The sequence below is a fragment of the Caloenas nicobarica genome, chromosome 1 (genome assembly GCF_036013445.1).
Source record: "Caloenas nicobarica isolate bCalNic1 chromosome 1, bCalNic1.hap1, whole genome shotgun sequence".
NCBI lineage: Eukaryota > Metazoa > Chordata > Aves > Columbiformes > Columbidae > Caloenas > Caloenas nicobarica.
Genome location: NC_088245.1, coordinates 36,305,274 through 36,326,075, shown reverse-complemented (window position 1 = coordinate 36,326,075; position 20,802 = coordinate 36,305,274). Strand labels below are relative to the sequence as shown.

General features: G+C 42.3%; 1 protein-coding gene across 1 annotated transcript in view; it reads left to right on the top strand.

Moving 5' to 3' along the window:
- PPM1H (protein phosphatase, Mg2+/Mn2+ dependent 1H) overlaps nucleotides 1–20,802 on the top strand; it is a 134,333-nt gene that overhangs the window by 76,822 nt on the left and 36,709 nt on the right. Inside the window, exon 4 of the mRNA XM_065651531.1 lies at nucleotides 5,692–5,804. Coding sequence (XP_065507603.1) covers nucleotides 5,692–5,804 — 113 coding nt within the window. The remainder of the gene's footprint in view (nucleotides 1–5,691; nucleotides 5,805–20,802) is intronic.

Sequence of the window (20,802 nt, the reverse complement as noted above, 5' to 3'; positions counted from 1 at the left end):
GGTAGAGTAGGACAAATGCAGAAACTCTGGATAACTCACTACAGATACAGTGTCTGGATATTCCGTGTACAGGTCATAGTAATCGGTCCTCCCTTTTTCTAAACCGAAGTCTGGAGAATACTTTATTTTCCTGCCTGTGTTTTTGTTTATATGCTGCCATTCAGATACCTTAATTCCCACTTTTGCTGTTTATCAGAGGGCTGAAGTTCATTGTCTGTCTTTGCGATATAAATGACTCTGTGTCTACCACAATGCAATATAATCTCAGCATTAAGTTTTACATTAAAAGGAAGTCTTATCAATATGGTCAAATTAAGAAAAGCAATAGATAATTCTGTCTATTTTAAGATCTTGTGGGAGTTTTATAATTGGTTTAGGCAAAAGAGTATTTTCTTTTGTCCGTGTAAGTGGGTGGTTCTAAGATCAACACTCCTGAGTCTCATCTGTGCTTGCAATGACTGATCTTCTTCATACCTCTGTCTAACTTCCTGCTAGTTTATACTCTCCTAGTAGTCTTTGGGTGAAGATTTTAGGCCTCTTCCACAGCACATTTTTTATTCAGCCCTATTTTGTACTGGAACGTCATGGATGTTGTTGAGTTAGGTCAATTCAATTGAGGCGTTTATAATGCACGAGGGTTTTGTCCCAGCAGAGTTTATCATTTTGCCTGGCACTTGGTGAGAGCTCACATTTCCTGGACACGTAGGCAGACTTCTTGGTGTTGTTTCCTGAAACACCCATTGCTGCAAAGGAGCCCTTTGAACCTGGTGAAAATGCTGAGTAGATACAGATACTCCTTTTTTTGTTTGTTTTTTAAACAGTCCAACCCAATGGGTTTATCTAATTATGATTTTGTCCCCTTTTCCTGGGAGCATGTAGCACACCATTACTTTTTTCCCCAACTGCCTTTTGAATCCTAGTTAAGCTCTCCCTGGTTTTGCATCAAGTGTCAAATAAAATGCAATTAATCTCTTTCAAAAGGCTTTTTGAAAAAAATTATTTTTCCTTTATTGTGTGTGGTTTCCTTTGGACAGTGCTTGTCTGACAGCTACATGCAGTAAAACACAGTGAAAAGCTGGCACAGACAAAGTCATTGCCTTCGAAATTTAACAATTAAGCTCTCCCCTTTTGGAAGTACTTCTGGATGGTGTTCTCTGATAGTGTCGGAACTGGGATTAGCAAATTTCTGTGTTGTGTTCTCAGATAATTTACTGTTCTGTTGAAAAAAATTTTAAAATGCCCAATGTCAGTAATTGTCGGTGATCACAATTATTCCAGTTAAAAGGAAACAAATAAGCTCAAGTTCTGCAAGTATCTTAAGTCAAATCCTCTAATTTTCATCTCTTGAGTTTTAAGATTTGTATTTATAGATTGAGTTCTAGGGAGCCAGGAAGGACGTTTCGAAGTGCTCTTCTGTACTGGATAGACAGATCAAATTCTAATCCCTTCCCCATATTTAACCTTACATATGTGTGTGTGATGTAGTATGTATTTTAAAGTAAGATTAAGGAGTGAAAGCACCTATTCCACACCGAACCCTGTTTGATTTTGGATGGGAAAAAATGGCACAGAACTGGTCTGTATAACTTATTGGAAGGTGTAAGTTTGTATACATTGTATTTTCTTCTATATTGAAATTTTTTTTTGACTCAGGAAATCTAGACAGGTGCTTTTGCACGATTGATGCTATTTCACTTTGAACAATCTTGAGAGCGCAACATATGGTGCATGATATTTTCTTTTGAAAAGTTTCTTCTGATTAAGTAGTTAGTAGAAATGAGGGTTGAAACAGTGTTACAGGATTTTGATGCCTTTTTGACAGAGGTAAAGCAGATTAAGGAGTTAATTTTATCTTCTTGCGTTCTGAAACTTTTTAAGCAGATAGGTGATGCTGTGTGCGTAGGGAGTAAAGGTGCTTGCTGTCAGCAGTATTGACATCCTGGAGGAAGGGCCCCTACTCTGAGGACAGATATAGATGAAAAATAGTTATTTTAGTTGTTGTTGCAATATGCCATCTTGCTGTAGCGACAATATCGAGATTCGAATGTGCCCAGTTCTGTTTTCAAGGTCCTCAATTTCTAAAACTGAGCACGGGCGCCAGCCGCGCTCCCTTTTTGTGCCGCCGCGCTGCCCCTTTTCCTGCCGCCTCCCCTCGCCCCGGCCGCGCCCCCAGCCCACCCGCGGCCGCCGGTGCCGCGTCCCGGCGCTCGGCTGCCCGGCACGCGTGGGTCGGGGCGGGCGGGAGGAGGAGAACGCGAGGCCCACGCCGTGCTCCTCCGCGGAGTCTCCACGAGGTGGCACAAGCAAGCCGCCGTCGAGGGTCCGGGAGCCTCCGACAGAGAGAGGCCGGTAGCGGCTTCGTGGCGTCATCTCCCTCCTTTTTGGGGAGAGGTTGTTAAATAGCGTGACTAACCCGCGCTTTTGCGCTGGGGAGGGCGGGTCCGAGCCCTTGCGAGGCAGGAGCTGGGGAGACCCGAGCGGTCGGGACGGTCTGTCCCGGGGCTGGCGCCGCGTCCTCGGGCGGTTTATGTGATGAGTGAAGAAAGCAGCTCCCGCCTCTGCTCTGGAAACGCACCCGGGGGTGTCCTCTGCAGCCTTCGCCCCATCTCACCCAGGGCAGGAGGACGAGGGTGACCGGGCGTGAGGCAGCGCTTGTGGGCACCCGGCACCCACCTGCCGCTGCGAAGGTGTATCCTGAACAGGAGAGCAGAGGACAGGCTGAATTAGCTGCTGCTTTGCCATGAAACGATAGTCTTTCGAACAGAGGATAGAGAAATCTTTTTAAAAATTATTTTTCTATCAGGGCCCGAGTGGCAGGCGCTGCCTTTTGGACTGGAAATGCATTGTTTGGTTCTGCCCAGCATTGCTCAGCTCTTCCCCTGCACCCAGATGGCAGCGTGGGGATCCTGCATGGCGGAGAGAAGAGCGGTCTGGGGGGAGGAAATCACCTTATCTGAAATATTTGTCCAGGTGGAAAATGAGGAAGCTTTGTATACTCTTAGACTCTGTCTAGAATGAGCCCTTTACACTTGTAAAGACTTTAGAGGTGTTTTGGGGTTTCTGCTTCTGCTTGTGCTGCGCTACTTTCCCAGCAGCGCTGTTATGGAGTATTTTGTTAAAAGCCAATGTCTCTACATCAGAATGAGTTAGTGGCATTGGTGGGCTTTATTTTATTTTGGTTTATTTTTTCCCCTTGAATCTTGTTGAGCTGTAGGAAAGGCTTCTCCTCTTTCCCTCCCTGCCGCCCCCCCCAAAAAAAAGGAAACATCAAACAAAGTATGTAATATAAAATAAAACATGGCACTGAATGTACTCTGGTAAGTCATGGTAGTAAATTCAAGTTCTGAACAAGTAGATGGAAGAGCCCATGAACAGCAATGATTTGAAAAAATCCAGTACACAGATCTAGTTTAAGTCAAGGAAACTCTGAAAATGAGGCCCTAAGGATTATCCGTCTTCTCTCCTATAATAGATGTTTCTGAATTCTGCTTATTGAAAGAAATAAATTTTAATTTAGTCATTCCAGCACTTGCAAAGTGTACATATGACAGAGCTGAAACCAGGTGAGGAATTGTACATTGTTTGAAGGTCTCAGAGGATACTCTGAACTGCGGAAATGAAGGGTTTTTAAAATTCCTGGCAGTGCCTAGAAAATCCACTGTAGTATTTGTAAGTTTAAATTATTTTGATGGTTAGAAACGTCTGCTTCCTTTGAACTGTTCTTTTCAGCTTAATTTAAAAATATATAGAAACCACAGGGAGGAAAATCAGCTTCGCTATGGCAAGATTAGATAAAGAGGCATTTATAACAGGCCCATGTCTGTGACCAAAGGTTCTGCAAGATTTGATTTTTTTTTTAGCTTGGAGGTGTTTTCCTCCTGGTCCTCCCTGACATACCATGCCCTCACCCCCAACACCAAAAAAAAATTAAAAAAAAAAAATTAAAAAAGGAAAGGAAAACCATGAGTCAATGAGAGACTGGGTAGTGCAGTTCCTGGTGCCGCGGGGTATGGCCTTGTTGGGCAACGCTGCGTGTCTCTTGCTGTCCCCACCGCACCACCCGCCTCAGTGCCGTATTCATGGCACAAACGGGGTCGGTCCCTGTGCACGCCAGCCTGCCCGGAGTCCCATTATTTGTGACAGGCACCTCTGCCTGCCCAGCCTGCTCAGGACAGCGAGCGAGTGCTGCTGAACATCCTCGCTGCTGCCACAAGCCACCTCCCTCCCCCGAAATTTGTAGGAAACAAAGCATGGTCCCTGGCTGCCTCCAACTCTGCAGATTTTCAAGCAAATTGCAGCTGTCATGGTTTGCATTTGTTGTGGTGCTTTTCCTCAGATAAATTTAGCTCTAAAATAAAGCTCTAAATCCCATACCCCAAGGCGTGGACAATTTGAGCTGTTTGTTGCTCAATACAAACATGAAAATGGCTGAAGTATAGCGCTCTGTGTGTGTGCACACAGAAGCAAATATATTCATAATAAAAACCATACAAGTAGGCAGGCTTTAGCTGGAAAAGATCTGCCAGTACTTGCAATAGCAATGTTAAATGATGCTTCCTGTTTCAATCCAGTATTACAAGGAAAAACCAGTTTGAAATTGGATTTGATTCTGGACACAGAAGAGGAGAGTAATTTTTAACATGTTGTGTTGTTACCCCAAACTAAACCTAGAGGCAGCAGAATTAATTCACTGGCATACACTTCAATTTTTTGTTTAAAATGTATGGAGTACTGGAAAGTAGCTCATTTACTTGTGTCCTTTATGTTCTCCAAGCTTTCCATATATATATATATATATATGTATGTATATATATATTTATGTAATTTTTTGTTCCTGGGCTTGATTTATTTTTTTGATGACAGATGTGACTTGTGTTCTTCTATTCTATTAAGCAGGAGGTCTTTTATATATATATTTCTTACACTCAGAATCATTTGGAAGCTAAACACAGGTTGAGTAGGTACGCACCTCCTTAAATTTGGGCCTGTGCACATTGCATAAAAATTAAGTCTTTTCAGGACCTCATAAAAGCAGTGAGATGAGACACAGGGTTAAATATTGTGGTTCATCCTGGAAGGTCTGTGAATGCCTGGTATTTTTCAGTAAATACTGTTCTACTGAGCTCTCCCCCCACCCTTAACAAGTTTAGAATCCACCTGTTCCATGTGTTTCTGGGGAGCAGCCTTGTGGTAGGAATGTGTCTTGCTGCTGTGCATAAAGGTGTATGCTCCACAACCGTAGTGTCTCTTTTGGAGAGCAGGTCATTATTCGCATCGTAGCTAAGTCTCATTAATTATTTGCTGTCTGTGTAAAGCACTCTCCAGTTATACCACTAGATACTTGTTTTTAAGATACATTTATCTTTGCCTTCGTTGTGCTTTTTCCGTAGCAAATTTCCTTGCATCCCTCAGCTGCCGTGTTTTTCCTTGGTGCCTGATATTTTACAATCTCCTGTCCTGATTTTTCCCTGAACATCTTTATATCATAAGCAATAGGTACTCTTTGACTTGCCATTCTTCTCCTTGACCATGTGGCCATAGCTACAACAGTAAGGAAAGGCAGTGGGATGCACAGTTTAAGAAAGACTCTTTTTTTTTTTTTTTTTTTTTCTTTTTTTTTAAGGGAATCTTCATTTTCTAGAACAGTAATTGCAATGCCATCTTTGTAAATCTTGTTCTCTTTTCCCATAGGATTTGCAAATAGAACGGGAGAGGACCGTGTATAATATTTCTGGTGGCTGCACAGCCCTTGTGGTGGTATATTTATTGGGGAAGCTTTACGTGGCAAACGCTGGTGATAGCAGGTGAGTAAGCGTGGTGTCTCCCCAACTATTCCTTCACCCCAAACTCTCCAGATCTGGTGTTATCAAGTTCATTAGTTGCAAATAGTATCACAAGAGGATTCTGTTTCTTGGCTGGACACTTAACGGTTCTCACAGAAATCAATGCAAATGGCAGTGATAGGCCGCCAGTATTTTGTCAAGTGGTGGTTGCAGTCACGGAGATTGACAACCCTTCTGGCCCTGTAGCAGCTTCTGAATGACTTGATGGTTTCACAGAAATGGAAAGATGCTAAAGAGCCATTGAAACAGAAGAGATGTTGGGTGTGTGGTGGAATCGTGTTGAACACTGACAAGATGATTGCGTCTGGAACAGCTGGTAGGGCTGGACTGGTTCAGTAGGAAGTCCTCTGGTCCCTGTCCTCAGCCTTAGCCTTGAAAGGCCACCTGGCTCTCAGATTTTGATATAGTTGAAGGTAACTATCTGTGAGCAAGTAACTATTACTCCTGCAACAGAGAGGAGCGGGGGAGAGGGGCAATCACAGGTTAGGATTTTTACTGTGTCTTGTTCTAGCTTTTGTACTTATCCATTTCTCAGAACTGAATGCTCTCATTCAGGAGTTGTTGCCTTGTTATACTTAGAAATTGGATGCTTGAAGACTTGTGACAAAAAGCTTTTTCTAGCTAAAACTAGGAGCATGTTCGAATTATCGCACTCGCATTCTTTTCCCTTCTCTTACTCTCTGCCCATACCACCATCAGAGAGAGATAATGAGGATGTTCTTCCAAGACTTAAGACCTTCACATGTTTCTTTTGGCAGTACTCTGCATAAACAGGCCAGGGAGAATATTATAGTTCCCTGCATGATACAGACTGCTGTTGTGGTCTCTTAGCAGCTGAGAAATTGAAGCCTGCAAAGGTACTGAACCACGTTGTCCTTAGGTAAAAACTGCTATGGTTATGTATTTGCGTTTGAGGCTTGTGTGCACATAGTTCACGTTGGTACTGTGTGTGCACAATGTATTTACAGAGAGCAGTCAACCACAAAATATTTTGTAGTTTAAACCTAGCATTTTTATTGCCTCTTGCTGCTTTAAACTGTGTAGGAAGTCAGATAAATCTTTAGTGTACAAAGTTCCTATTCTTTTCACGTTGGTGATTGTTCTTAATATGCTGAATTTGGTGTTTATATGCTCGCCCAGTTCCTCTTGACAAGTGACATATTTGAATCTTTTTTGCATCAAATGTCAAATGAGTCCTCACAGAGGGTAGCTGCAAACATGTTTTAGTATACCACCTGTGTTAGTCATCAGAACCAGTAGCTGCACTAAATTTTAGCTCTTTTGTCATTAAATTAGAAATAATCATGTTTTCCTGTGCTATTCTACTTGAAGTACAATTGAGTCTCTTACATTGGGTTGGCTAAATTGCTTTGTTGTCTCCTAAAAGCGTGCTATGTAAAATTTGCCATGCAGGACCTACTTCTGAGTAGTTGAGATCTTTGTTCTTAAATGACTGGCTGCTTCCAGTTCCGCCAGGATTCCTCCTCTGCCTTCCGAGAGCAGCTTTAGCTCCATTGCAGCCCTTGACACCTGGTGGGAACTCTTTGATGATGATCTTGAATTAGCCCAAGTGCCTACTTTAGTTAAAGCCACCAAGTCTTCAATAGGCTTTGAATGTTCATCAAGCCCATCAAAAACATGTCTTCAGGAAATAGCAAAGAGCAGGAATTAGAAGGGAAGCCATCAGAAAGGCTGGGTCTTGTTTGAACCAGGACTCCATTTTTTCTACTCATTCCTTGCATCTTGTAGGTAACAGGGTCCCTCCAGATCCTAGTTTTGTTTTGCACTTTCCAAATGGACCTCAGGGAAACTTTCCTCATGCTGAGGAGAATTCTCTGGATTCTCAGAATCTTTCACTTTCAAGTAAGCCCACTTCTAGATTTTCAGAGCTCAAGAAAAGAAAAGCTTGTAAGTGTAGATCAGTAGATCTGGGCCTCTCTCCCACCAAATCCCCGCTTCCCATGTTTCAGAGAGGGAGAAAAACAGCTATTGCAAAACATCCAAGTTGTTCCTCGTCACTAAAAGGACATTTTAGGACTAGAAAAGCAGCTCTGAGGTTGTCTACCCACTGCCAGGGTTCACAGTGCATTCCTGTATTTTTAAGATCCCAGTCACTTAGCCAAGGAGTTTTGTTAGTTGGAAAAATATGTTCCTTTTTGCTGTCTCATGCCTTGTGTGGTCAACTTCACGATTTGTACAGATACAAATGAGGACAGTGAGAAGTACAATAAGGGAACTACTTTAAAAAAAAGTTTGTCTACTCTTGAGAAGAAAAGTGGGGTTTGTTTTCCCCCCCCAAACAGGAGACTTGTGCTTGTTGCTGTTGGAAGTAGATGCCAAAACCTCAGTTCTTCAGCTGAACTTCAGTTTCTTTGAGTTCACCTGGTCATTTGCACCTCTTCTCTGTCCTCCTTCTCCTCCTCCCCTCTCTGCTTCCCCACTGGAAAAAGCCTACAAATAAATCAAGCTACATTTCCCACAGACTAGAGTCTGCGAGATAAGGTTTTGTGCTGCAGGGGTGGGAAATAAACATTTTGGGTCCATGCAAACCTCGTTTGTTCTGCCTCTGCCCAGAAGAAGGTTAGGTCTTTTAATTCCAGGCAACTTCAAAACAGCAGAAGTTTTTAAAGGTGGTTTTGAGCAGCTTCTGCTGTCAGGGGACCAAGGTATGTGCAACAAACTGTTACTATCACAATGAGACTAAGGAAACGCCAAGTGTGAGACTTGAATGATAATGTGCTGTGCGGTGCCAGCTATACCTCAGACTTATGTCTGTGGTATTCAGTTTAACCACCAAAGCTTCTCAAATCTAATCATTTCATGCCACGTACCCTGGCAGTGTTGTGTAGCAGCTGTCCTTTTGTAGTTGATGTGTAATTACATCATGAAAAGACTTTAATTACCATATTACTAAATTACCAGCCAGCAACCCTTTCAGGTTCAGCCCTAGCTCGCTTCTGTATGGACTATTAGGCTTCTCCAAGCTGAACACTTTTGGTTGGTGTAAAAGGGAGGAAAAATTGTGCTAATTGTAGGTTTTGTTATGAACTACTATTGAGCTTGATGTTATGGCATCACTAATGTCAATGATATAATTAAACTTCTGCTAACGATGCAATCACAGTTCTGTAATAATTATACATTAACTGCACATGATACCAGAACCCTACTAAAAATGAGGTGATATATTCAGAGCCTGATGAAAACAAGTTGGAGGGAGCTGCTTTCATTCTCTAATGGCTTTTCTGATCATTCTTGGACACTGCCATAAATATACCTATTTGTACAGTCGAAATTCATGTCTGAATATTGGCCAAAGCTTTTTCTAATGTTTCTTTGTCTCTTCCTCTCAGTGGTTAAAATCGTCCATGCAAGGTTATCTGATTAGGGACTGATAGTACTATAGTCAGCTACCCAATATATAGTGCTTTTTGGGTGAGCATTGATGCGCTGTACTTTGCTTACCAGTTTGCCTGCCAGTTTGCCACATACACTATGGTAACTAGGCCAGGCACTCAGAATAGCTGCTTTTTTTTTTTAAATAAGGAATAGTAAATCTTCTAATTCTTTTAAATAGTATTGTTCAATTTTATATTGCTAAAGTGACTTTTACTTCTAAAGTGCCATAACACGCCCTGTTAATCTCAGTTCTTTTTAGTTTTATGTGCTATATTAGGATATTGGTTTATAGCTAGTGATGAAGTAGTAGTAAAACAGGGATATAATGTTTTTACTGATTACTGCCCAATTATTGTATAGCCTCATGCAACATAACATTTGCCCAATATCACTACAGTCACTGTAATGCAATATGATCATATTAGCTATCTTTGGCACGAGTGCTGTTCTGGCTTTCATGTTGTCTGGCTGAGGAGCTGCTCAGAGGCTGCAGGCACTGCCATTTTGTGCTGTGCTTAGAGACATGCAGGGCTGCTGTGCTTTTATCATTATACGAGAAGCAGAACACCACAAGTTGATTTGACTTTTCCGTAGGCCCTGAAACACTCGCTAAATCTGCAAATGGCTTCTTGGGCTTTTTTTGATTTATTGGCAGAACATGGGATCAAAGCAAAGAGCCTGATGTTTTGGAGGCTTCACAGACTTGCAGGTTCACTGGATTTTTTTTTTTTGCTTTGCTTCATCAGCTTTTTTTATCATCTTTTTTTCTCTTTGCTTTTTCTCCCTCGTGCTTATGTTTTCAGGGCATATTCACCCTCTGCTTGAACATATATTCTCATGTCCCGAATAGATGTTTCTCCTCCTTTTTTCAGGTGTAGAATTAATGCTGAAGCATTTGGGATTGTTAAATGATAGGAGCGTGTTGAGTGAATGTTTTTGTGGTGTTTCTGTTTGGGTGCAGGTTAAGCAACTTCATTGGTGCTTCAGGTGCCCAGATGTGGGAGAGTGTGTTTATAACACCGACTTCTGCCAGTGTAATAAAATGCTGAATTGAAAATTGAATTCTACTTTGTTTACTGCTTCAATTCTTTCCGGATTTGCTGCTTGTGTTGAATCTCACTGCATTTATACTTCCTTTTCTACTGTGTTATGGTCCTTGTCAGCTGCTTCCCTTGTGCATAGTTCTCATTGTAGGAAGTCAAATTTGGGGATCAATCTGCTTTTATGAAGCAAATGAGAGAGGCATGGGAACAGCCATGTATCTGCTGACTGGCACTGTACCTTAAATAGAATTTCTGAGAAGTCAGAATTGATGATTCTGACCCATTTTTGTGGTTTATGGTATCTGACCTCTTCCTCAAGGCAGTCCAGCAGGGTGATTTTTTTGCCAGAAGTGCTAACACTGTGTAAGGATGGAGAGCAAAAATCTAGTATGTTACTATTGTAGAAGTAGTTTGCTTTAGTCTTTGGTTTACAATATTTTTAAGAAACCCGAATTTTCTGATTTTTCATAACTACCCATTGTCTAATCTAAATAGTGTGTATTTTCCCTGTTTTCCTTGAGTGGCCTGACCAAGCTCTCTGTCTCCTTACATCTGTGTCTGCATAAACAGCAATATCTGTGCTTCATACTTAGAGGTCTCTAGAGGAAAGACTAACTCAGTTACTAAGCTTCTCCAGCCTGCAATATTTGGAAAAGCATTCTCTTTCCTGTCTCCTCCTAAAGATGGGACAAAAAGAGATACAAATCTCTGAACCACATGCAGGCCTTTTCACCCTGGGACCACATAATCCGTGGTGACTCCTCTTCATCCTCTGAAGTTCTTATTCCTCAAATCCTCAAAAGATGCCTCCCAAGAGGTGAGAGCAACACTCACAGATTGTATTTTGACCAATCCATGTGCACATCCCCTTTTTAGATTATTATTAATTCTTCAATGGAATCACTTGGAAATAAATGTTCGATTATTTCCGGGCAACAGGTAAACTAAGCCTGGTCTGCTCAGGAGCCGGTGTAGTAGGGAGAGACTGAATTCAAGACAAACTAAGTGTCTCCCACACACATTCTCCTTCACTGACTGCAGTTTGATTGGTGGAGAAGTCTGATCCTGCCAAGCCAGAAATGTTGCAAAAGAGCATGGCATCTTAGTCACACTCAGGAGATACGGCCAATTCCCATCCCTCTGTTTCCCCTGCTTTTTTTCTTTAGAAGCCTGATTTGCAGGCCTGCAAAAAGCACTTCTGGCTCCCGTTCTCCTGCCTGGCCTCTTTCCAGGGAGAAGCAAGAGCACAAGATTCATAGGAGTAGCAGCAACCTCAGATATTGCAGGATTTTGTGCTGGCTGAAGCTTTTGGAGGCACCGCAGGAAACACTTAAAGTGAGGTGTGGAGGAAAGGTGTTGGATTAGAAATAAGTCGTTGCACTCAAAGTGCAGTGATGAGGAAGAACATTTTCTAGAGGTCCAGTAGATGACAAGTTCCAGGGTACTGGCGCATCGTATCCAGCACTGACTTGGCAGAAATGATGAATTTGGCAGTAAATGTTCATAGGCTTTTGAAGTTAAAACAAATGTCCTGCCTCTTCTCCGAACTCTTGTTTTTCCTGGGAAAATGTATGCCCTAGCAATGTCTATGGCAATCCAGCAGGTGTCGAAGCCATTGTAAACATTTCCAGTTAAGTCTTTGGTCCTAACCACACAGGCATCATCTACCCGTGAAGTCCTTAAGTTCCAGATCATGAGGAGGAAGAGGAATTTTGGCTATTCAAGTAATATCAGTAAACTAGAAAGCCGCAGTTCATTGGTATTAGTTTCCAGGAGCCATGAATTCTATTAACTTTAATTCTCATAGGTTTTCAGCCTTTAAAAAAAGAAAGAAAACCCCCAAACCAACAAATTCCAATCAAGCCAGGCAAAAAAAGCTGGTTGCTGCCACTGCAAGTAGAAATTCCCCTGCCGCCTATTTTCATTGGTGAATATAAGCACTGATCAAGGGAAAATTCCCACTGTAATAACATCTTTGCATGTATGTTGCATATGTAGCTTGTAGAGCTCATAGTGTCACAGGTAAGATGGGTGAAGGGTGCTGAGATGTAGTTTTAAACCCTCTTTTTTACCAGTACTTTACTGATGCATGAAGAGCCCGTGCCATCTGATAGAGGCAGCTCATGGTATAAGCAAATACACCCGAATCCAGATCTCCCAGTGCAGTGCATTAAGCTCAGAACAATCTTTTTAATCTGTGCCTTTGCAGCCTGCAGGTTCTTCACTCTGGTGTTACAGGGCCAGGGCACGCAAGAAGGCCGGGTGGGCAGGGGGAGCAGCCCAGGCTTGCTTGGTGAATGTTTCAAGTCTGCTGTGGCCCTTACTGTGCTGGAAAGCTTTTTCTCATCCCCCGAATTCCGTGAGCCTGCCAGGCAGCCCAGGCCATTCAGTCTCGACAGCAGCTCTGCAATGCAGCTTGAGTCCTGCTCCTGGGCATTTAGCAAGGGTTTCCTTTGTCGCTTCTGCATGGGTGATTGAAGCAAGACTTGAGTAAAAATTCACTGATGCAGAGTGTGCTAATTTCAGCCTGCTTTTACTTCTCGGTCCACCTTGTTCCAATATCCTGCAACCGCCACTGAATTAAACAGAAAAGCTGAGATCAAAGTAGATGTGATGCTTTAGTTGCTGAAAGTCATTCTGACTTCCTCAGTGGCAAGATAGTGAAGAGCTAGGGGAAAAAAATCCGTGATTCTTCCACATTACATGGTCAGCCATATCCCAACCATATTACTGGCAAAATAAACACTGACTTGCACAGCAATGCCTTCATCCACTAAGCCCAGGTTTAGTTGCCATAGTAACTCGTCCTGGAGATGAATGTGATATCCTGGACAGCAGGGAAAAAGCCTTTGATTCCACAGATACCAGTCCTGAGGCTCAGAGCTGGCCACAGAGACGTGACTGCGCCACTTCGTTCATTTCCCTGGCCTGGCCTGAGTAATTGGTGGCATGTTTTTCAGCCGTGATACAGAAACGCGGTGATGTATCATCATTGCAACCCTGGACTTAGCTGTGTTCAAGTGAAGAATACACTGAAATCATCATGGGCAAAATGAATCCTGTGAGGACAGCAAATCTCCAACGTAAAGACGCTGGAACCCATGGCGGGCAGTTTTCTTGTGCTAACGATGTCACTTTAAACTTACTATAAACTGACTTCTGATAGCTTCCTGGCTGCCAGCTGAAGTCCTCTCTGAAGAATTGGTGGGTTCAGATGTAAACCAACAGGAAAGTCCCCACAATTAATTACAGAGCATTTTATTTTAGTTCATTGGCTTTTGTTTAGTGCTACTGGAACCAGAGTAGGCAATACTAGAAGTGTATAGGTAAACATATAAAGTCACCACTGGTTCAATAGCAAAAGTTACATTCCTGATTAAGCAAACAAAATATCGCATGCAGGTAGCCAGTGCCATCCCATTAGTGATGGGCTGGGAGTACAAAGAAAAAAGTATAATTAGCCCTGAAATGAAACACTGTTAATAAAGCCATCTGCTAATAATAAGCCAACTGCTAATAATAACTCCATACTTAGATTGCATCAGACAAGCAATACACTTGAGGACCTAAACTAGAGCAGCAAATTCATGGGAGAGTCACATGGGAATGGAGCTGCAGCATGTAAAAGAGGCACGGAGAACTAGAAGCATGCATCTCTTGGGGTCAAAAATGACCTAGCAATGTGTCTTCTCCAAGGTATCTCCTCTGTGGACAACCTGCAAACTCAGTATTATATTTTACTTTAAAACGGTAGAGTGAGTAGTGACGCAGAAACAACTGAAGTAATTTAGTTACGGTGTTGGTGATGGTCAAGCGCTTCTCACTGTTGGATGCAATATATAGAGCAGAGGAAGGCCACCAGGAGTAGAAAATCCGTTTAACCTACTGCTTACTAAGTTGTTAGTTGAATACATGGGATGGAATGTGAGATCAGTTCTAAAAATTCAGGTTTTTATTATTTTTGGTGACAGTAAGGAAGATGCTGACTGGCTCAGGTGCTAGCACAGATGAGAAGCAAGCTTGTCTGTGGAAATCTATGAGTGTTATTTTGCTTTGAGAAACAGCTTCTACTTGCCCATTTGTGATCCCCTATTAAAAAATAATACAATTCATTTAGTAAAAACACGCCATTGGGTAACTGGAAACAGCATAAAGCTCTACACGTGTGTGCAGGAACAGCGCGCGTTGCTCGTGGGTGCCTCTGAAAGGTGACTCTCAAGGTTTCTTGCAGGGACTGGATTTCATAATTTCTTTGTATGGTTCTTTTCGAAGGCAGGAGGAGGTTCTGGTGTTGCCACAGGAGAGCTGGGGCACGCTTGGCTCTGTGCTGGTGCGAGGACATGAAAAGAGGCCCTTGAATGAAACACTTGGGCGCGCCAGGTGGGTGTCCTGCCGGAGCAGGGCTGCCCTTGGTGGCCGTGCTGCTGAGATGTTCACCCTCAGAGCAGCCAGGGCAGCTGGCAGCCTGCAGAAGGCCTTTAGCAGGAGTTTGGGAGGGTTCTTCATTGTTCCTGCAGGAAATGCCCAAGCACGCTCCTGTAAGAAATTACCTTAACTCTGCTTTTGTGCAATACTTCACCAAGGCAAGTTCTCGCACCTTTTGTTGGCCTGAGGGAGCTGAAGTTTCCCCAAGTGATGAATGAATGCGTCCAAGCAGCCCGCTTTACCCGTGGCATACGTGGTGGGACTGCATTGCCACAGCAAGAGCCACAGGCGGGGAGAGCGTGTCCCCTCCTAACGCTGGCTGCGTTCTGCTGAAAGAAAAATGATCCAGTGTTGCTGTTCTGTCACGATACTTCTGTGGACAGCCTGATATTTGCGCTGAAAAATGTGAAGAAACCAGGTGGCAGGACTGTTGAGTGGCAGGAGATGGAATATGAGAACTGCAGCAATTTTCATTGGCTCTTACCCCCTCCCTGGTTGTTTCTTGTTTTCTTCTTGGTGGCAATGCAGAGTAGGATTTGGGGCATTTTTGAAACATCTCCTGGATATTATGGATGGGAGGCGGCCAGAGGTTTTTCCATTGGTGTTGCTGGTTTCACGTCTGAGTTTTATGGAGACGGATATGTCATCGCTGGGACCTGTTTTAGTGCCAGCTAAACATTATATAATGGTTTGTTTCACTATCCCCAGGCTGCCTTAATTCATAAAATTAAGGAAATCATTTAAAGGCTTTGCACTACAGTTCCATGATTACTGCCAGTGCAGTGAGGTGTTTGTTCACCTGGTTTCTAAAGAAACATTGAGAAATGAGTCTGCGTGGGACTAAAGGAGAGTAATTCAGTTTGTAATAAGTGAAACCAAGGTGCGAGGGCTGAATGTATTAAAAAGTCATCAGTAATTGTAATGGCTGTAAGTTCCAGTACTGCATTTAGAGAGGAGAGAAGCAATTTTTTTAAAATCTTTTTATAATCACTTCTTCTTTCGCTTAGCAATTAAGAAAAGGTAAATAAACAAAAATGGTTTGAAGCTCTCCAGACATTAGCATTGTTCTTCCTTGACTTCTTTAAGTATAAGCATTTAGTTACCATAGTAAACAAATACCCATCTAGACTCATTCCGTAGTTCTAGGATTTACTTATTTTTTGGTTTTTTTCTCAGCTATTTTGTGACACACCTAATTAAAATCTACTGCTTGGTTCCCCTTTGAACGTAATAAAACCCTGCCTTATTCTTTCTGTCAGTTTAATCCCTCTTTCTTTTCCATTGACAAGTTTCTAATACCTCTTCAGACAGGCCAGACACTCCTGCTTCATCTGTACCGAATCCACAATGCTTAACACCTTTTGACAAAATGGATACATCCTCCCTGTGGCTTGGAATTGATATATGCTGTCAAAAAGGGTTTTCCGAGTGGTCTCTCTTTGTCACCTTTACCAGATTTTTATTCTCTGTTGTAGAAATGTGCAGTTTAATGTTGCGTTTCAAATCATTTTTGGCTGAGAAAGTGTGTAATGGAATCAGGGTGTCCCCTGAATACTCTTAACAGTAGGAGATGCCTCTTTGTTTTGAACAACCAGAATCCCAATAGACCCATGACAGCAGTGAAATTACACTTTTGACCTTGTTCACTAAAGTGTTTCTTTCTCTGTATGATTAAATGAGAGTAACCAACACTAGCTTTCTCTAAAATGTATGAGTTTCCCTCTGTTTGTGTCTCATAAGAAACTCAGAAAGGATGCTGTGCAATTCTCAGCTGATTGTGTTCTCCACAAAATAAAAAATTTAAAAAAAAAAAACCACCCTGCTTGATTCAAGGAGAAGTGGCTGTTTTAACCATATTAAAAATGCAAAAGCAATTGATATATCGATATTTTCCTTAAGCCAGTGTTGTTGCTGCATCCTGAGTGGGAGAGCAGCAGTACAACACAGTGGCAGATTTTAACCCTTTTGTTACTTCATTCACCACATGTTTGAAAAGGGAATATATGCTGAAGCACCAAATACTATCTTAAAGTGTTGAATCTGAACACAGAAAATAACCATGTACTTAAGGTTCTGTGTGAATGCTGAAACACTCAAAAGACCATGTAGCTGATCACCATGGGCTACACAGTTCTGTCAATCCAAAAGATAAATGCGGTCATTTCTGTAGATTTACATGCAGCCTTTTAAGCTCCTGGTGTTTCTTTTCACTTTTGCGTGACCGAGGGGACGTGGCCACTGCAGGGTTTGCTGTAGCTGCCAGTCCTACCTTACGCACTGAGGCGCTGGCACATCACTTGCTCCGCATTTAGTTGTTCAGGACACGACTTACCTGGATCAGAACATGCTCAGTGATGTAGCCAGAAGAGAGATACAAAATCAGATTTTTGCATCTTCCATTTTATACTACTTCAGCTGTATTTTGGGGACTTTTTTCCCCAATATATTCGTGTTTTCTGTAAATATTTACCAGCTCTGGATTAACTAACATACTTTGTCGTGCAGAGCACGTTATCTTTGAAACGCAACAGCAAGTACAATCCTGTAGTTTGTGTGGGTGGGGAGTTAGGTAGCTGGGCTCAAAGACGGGAGGACTCAAAAATCTATAGTTTGTTTTTAGAAGGGATCAAAATAAGTGACTCGTTCTGTGGCCTCAAGAATTAAGAGCAGCTTCTCCTCTTTATTTGCTCGTGGTGGATGATGCTGTGTGGAGAAGGCATCAGAGCCCCAGAGCATGGAGGGCAACACACTGAGGGGGCTGCAGATCTGTGACTCCCAATTTCCTATCCTGCCAAAAAAACCCTTTTGTTTTTTAATTGCAGTTTCATTGGTAATATAAATTAACGGTTGGTAAGGGTCTGAAACAACCTTGTCATCAGACAATATTTGGTTAGTTTTGACATACTTGTTCCCTACAAACATGAATCATCTGTCTGCCTTTGGCAGGCTCACCCTGTGGCTCTGCTATAATGTGTTTCACCGGCGTGGCTGAAATTAAAATGTCACTATTAAACATGGCAGAATCAGATGCTCTCTGGGCGCTGCATCTCTTCGAGTTCTTCTTGCTTCCTATGCAGCTATTTCTGACAGTTTAATAGGACAGCTTTATTCTGGTATAAAATAATACATTCATATTTCCACAGCGCACAGGGAACTAAATGCTTTCAGAGCACTATTTCATTGTGTACATGCATCTTTCATGCATGGCAGAAGCAGTAATGCTCATGTAACGCCATGTTGCTGCTTAGTCCATTAGGAAGCATAAAGTCAGTATTAATTGTCCTGCAGGACTGTACAGAGCAGGTCTGTAAAAGCGGTTGCCGGGCTGTTTGCGGCTGCTGCGTCAGCCAAGCGCCCTCCCCGTGCGTGGTTATTGACTTTGGGCTATTGAATTCAGGACTCTGGAGGTTGCTCGGTGGGAAAAGCCTTCAGTCGGTGCTTGGCAGCTCTGTCACTGCGAGGTCATGGAGAGGGCAGTTCAGTCTCCAAACCCAATTAAGGGCCTGATTCGGCACCTCTTCAATCACAGGGGAAAATCCCTGGCTCCTGGGCCAGTCTTTCGCACCTCTCCAGTGAGACAGCTGATGAATGTGTCTGTTTTTGTCACTTGGGCCATCAGAAATACCCTTTGCTGTAATGAAACCGCTAAGCAGCCAGTGCGGAAAGGTGAAGAGCCCAGTAAGAGGATAATGAACCCACCGCATCTGAATTCAGACCAGTGACCTGTCCGTGTACGTCTGCCTCCCTCCCATTACTCATATCTAGAGCTATCTAATTAGACAGATCACATCATTTGACTCGTATGAGCAGCTGTAACTTTCAAGTTGAATAAAGTCCAACTGCTGAAAACATTAATGAAAAATAGAAAGCTGAAGCTCTGTTTTATCAGGTATCAACAGCATTGCTTTAATTCCCCCCTCCGAAGATATGTGTGTGTGTGTGTGTGTTGGGTTGTGCTTTTCATCCTAGGTGGCTGCAATTTCTAGTGAAAATAAGTTGAGCCATGAAAGGTTGACCGACTCGCCTCTGAATGGCTTTTTATATGATGTGAGTCCCTCAGGGCCCAATTCTACCCACAGAAGTGAGAATGATAGCTATCAACGTATATAGGAAGTGTGTCAGTGTGCACAAAGGAAAAGGTGAACCCCAGACTGGTCTGAGTGGTCTTTAAAATATGGATTTCCTGTGAAATGGTGATTAAAGGGGAAGCAAAGGATAATTAGAAAATTAGCCTGATGTGCTAGCAGTTATATCACTGTGTGTTTTTATATTAGGTCTTTCAGACAAGCAAAGATCAGTCAATCCCTTATGGCTCTCTTAAACTAGTGCGTAAAATTTGGTTAGTGTCTGGTCAGCTCCTTTGATCAGTCTAGTCTAGACTGTTGCCAGAGTACTTACTCTGTACTACACCCACAGTTCCCTTAAATGGAGGCCTACTCCAGTGAGTCAAATTACAAATGAAAAGGTTATAAAAACTGTCTACTGTATTTTGAGTAAATGAATTTAGTTCAAAGCTGAATACCTTCAGAATTGCAAAAATAAAAGTAAAGGTGTTGTTGCAGAAAAGAGGTGGTAGTATTCTTAATTCATTTTTAAATGACTGTCTCAGAAATCCAAAGAAAAAATTTCAGCAAACTTTTATTTTTTTTAATTGGACCAGCATTTTTGTAAGTCTTTAATGTGTTCGGATCCCATAAAAGGGAAAAATTTCCGTGAAAAATTCTGTGCAAAATTCTCTTAAGAAATTAATGAGTTACAACCACCATGTCTGTCTCATTTCAAGCACACAATATTGTTTTTAATTGTAGCAGTGGAGGGCCAGTGGGAGCCTTCAGTATGTAGGTTGCACTCTTGCCACCTTTAGTTTCTACAAGGATTATTTGCAAGGGAGTACTGCAAGTCCAGGAACAGTGAATGTCAAAGCAGAGCAGTTTTCCCCTCAGCACTAGAGCCTTTTCCCACCTTTCCCATAGCAGCGCCATCCTGTAGCTGTCTGTTCTTTGCCACATGAATCTCAGAAATGGGAGCAATTCCTTTCCTCTTTGATAATGCTCCTTCCTTTTGCATATTAGCGATAGTAGATGATAATTCAGAGACAATTTTAGTCCAATATCATATTCGGAAGACTTGGAAAGTTACCTAATGCCGCTAATTTTACAAAGCTGGTTTGTACCTGGGATAGTTTTCCCAAGATGCCTGTGTTTTGAATTTGGAGGTGAAGTCTACCATATTTGTTGATTGCATTGCAGTGCCATCGGAATACCTGGCAGAGAGACAATGCCAGCAAATTGATCAAATTATCAAGAGAAGTAAGCTAGCACGTAAATACTCCATCAACTGGATGAAAAGATAACAGAAAGGAGACCATTTAAACATACAGAAACTGGAATCCAAGTGACAGTTACTTGTTTTATCTATACCAAATTCTGTGCAAATTTGAGAGGAGAGCTGGTACACTGCTACTGTCCAAACACTGAATTAATCTATTGATGGTTGAGAAACAGCTCCAAACCAGGTATTAAAGTCTTTGGGATGATACATAGTCCATCCAGCTCTTCAAAAGTGCCAAGCGTTACTATACTCACAGAGCTGAGTAAGTAATGGAAAGATAAAAAAACATAATTCTGTGAGTGAATACGACTGCAGAATGCAGTAGGAATATTGGTTTAATTCTTCCCTCCTGTGACTGTGTTTCAGCCTTACACCAGGCATTACACCAGGAAGAATCGGGCTGTATTTTGCGTGCAGCATAGAAGATTGTTAAGAGGCACAAGGCGGGTGTTTGAGAGAATTTTCTCTCTGCCATCTGCAGAAGCGTATGTGAAATTTCCTGGCTGATCTATAGGCATTCCATTACCTGTTGTCTTTCGGCAGGTAACTAGTTAAATTTGTGTTAAACAGGATTTGCTTTGCATTTCCATTTGCTGGTGGAGTAGAAATGTTCTGACATGACATATGACCAATCAATAATTGGAAAGTGCTTGCATGAGTCATTTGAAGCCGGGAGTTTAGACAGTGTCAGCCACAACTGGGATTAAAACCTGCAAAGAGTTGTCTACAATCAGTGATTCTGCAGCATCTCCTCTGGGTGC